Source organism: Monoraphidium neglectum (genome assembly GCF_000611645.1).
Source record: "Monoraphidium neglectum strain SAG 48.87 unplaced genomic scaffold scaffold06032, whole genome shotgun sequence".
NCBI classification, from domain to species: Eukaryota; Viridiplantae; Chlorophyta; class Chlorophyceae; order Sphaeropleales; family Selenastraceae; genus Monoraphidium; species Monoraphidium neglectum.
In genome coordinates, this window is record NW_014007601.1 from 1 (window position 1) to 1,447 (window position 1,447).

General features: G+C 62.4%; 1 protein-coding gene across 1 annotated transcript in view; it reads left to right on the forward strand.

The window, feature by feature from the left end:
• Positions 1-63: 63 nt before the first annotated feature.
• MNEG_16136 (Double-strand break repair protein MRE11) overlaps positions 64-1,447 on the forward strand; it is a gene marked incomplete at both ends in the record, with an annotated part of 3,197 nt that continues 1,813 nt past the window's right edge. Inside the window, 4 exons of the mRNA XM_014035393.1 lie at positions 64-104; positions 303-450; positions 742-798; positions 1,024-1,059. Of these exons, the coding sequence (XP_013890847.1) occupies positions 64-104; positions 303-450; positions 742-798; positions 1,024-1,059 (282 nt within the window). The remainder of the gene's footprint in view (positions 105-302; positions 451-741; positions 799-1,023; positions 1,060-1,447) is intronic.

Below are 1,447 nucleotides of genomic sequence, written 5' to 3' on the forward strand. Positions count from 1 at the left end.
GCTGGGGGCGAGAGGGACGGCAGGTTGCGGTGAAGCAAAGTCGCTGGAAGGGTGCCGAAGGGTATGTTTGAGCACGGGGTTGTTGACAAGGGGTCCATCCTCCGGTCAGAGCCCCCGCTGTGAATGCATACGCATGGGGCCTGCTGTTTCGAAGGTGGCTGCCCCTTGTCTTTCCATTGAGGCGCCCGCCGCATCCATTGCACGCTCGCGCAACGGACGCCGACAACATCGCCCCCACCCCCTTGACCCCAAATAAACCGCGGGTGCGCTGCAACCTGCCCCCACTCCCCATGGGCCCCCAGCCGCGTGAACTTTGACGACCCCAACATTAATGTCGGCCTGCCCGTGTTCACCATCCACGGCAACCACGACGACCCGGCCGGGGCCGACAACCTGTCGGCGGTGGACCTCGTCAGCAGCTGCGGCCTCGTCAACTACTTTGGGAAAGTGGTGCGATCCCCCACCCCAACTCACTTGCACACAGGCACACAGGCACACATGCACACACACATGCACATTTGCACACACGCACATGCGTGTGCCCTCCCAACTGTCATGTCGTCTCTTCACCAACCGCTGTTGGCGTGGTCGCGTGCCATTCGGCCATACTCTGGTGCCGCGGTGTTGTCATACATTATCGGCTCGCGTTGCTCTGCCTCGTAATTGAGCAGAGAGTCGAGATTAGTGCATCAGAAGATCGATTGCCCCGTCTCTTTCCGCCATCAAACGCACGAACCGCAGCTGCTCTCCGGCTCCAGCATCGGCCGCATCACGCTGGCGCCAATCCTCATGCAGAAGGTGGGGTGCCGGGGCCTCATGCAGGCGTGACATCGCGGGGCGCGGCAGGCGGCAGGCGGGGGTATCGAGGGGCCTTGTGCAGCGGGGGCAGGTCAAGAGTCACAACCCTTCCCCCTGCCGGCTGCCACGATGCCGCGCCGATCTTTCATGCTGTGTGCAATGGAATGCGTCCTCTTGGCGAATGGCTGTCTCGGGATCGTATCCGCGCCGCTCCCCCACCCTCAGGGTGATACCAAGCTGGCGCTGTATGGGCTGGGCAACGTGAGGGACGAGCGCCTGGCGCGCCTCTTCCAGACACCAGGCTGCGTGCAGTGGTGCGCGCCGCACGGCCCCCCGCCCCGCCTCGCCACGCGCGGCGCGCTCGTTTTTGCCGCGCGCTTCGCGGCTGCCTCCTGTTTTTCCCGCCTCGCCTCGTCTGCCGCGCGGGTGTCTTTGCCTGCACCGCACTGTGATGTGTAGTACATGCCACCCCCCAAGGCGGTGTTGCGCTGACACAAGTTGGGTTCCTTGCGATTCACGTGCTCGCCCTCCCCAACCAGTACACACGGCTCGCCGACCTCACACGCGCCCGGTCGGTCACCATGAGATCTATGTTTTTTGTCATACGTTCATTTATCAAAAATTCATCAACATTATTTTGTGTATATAC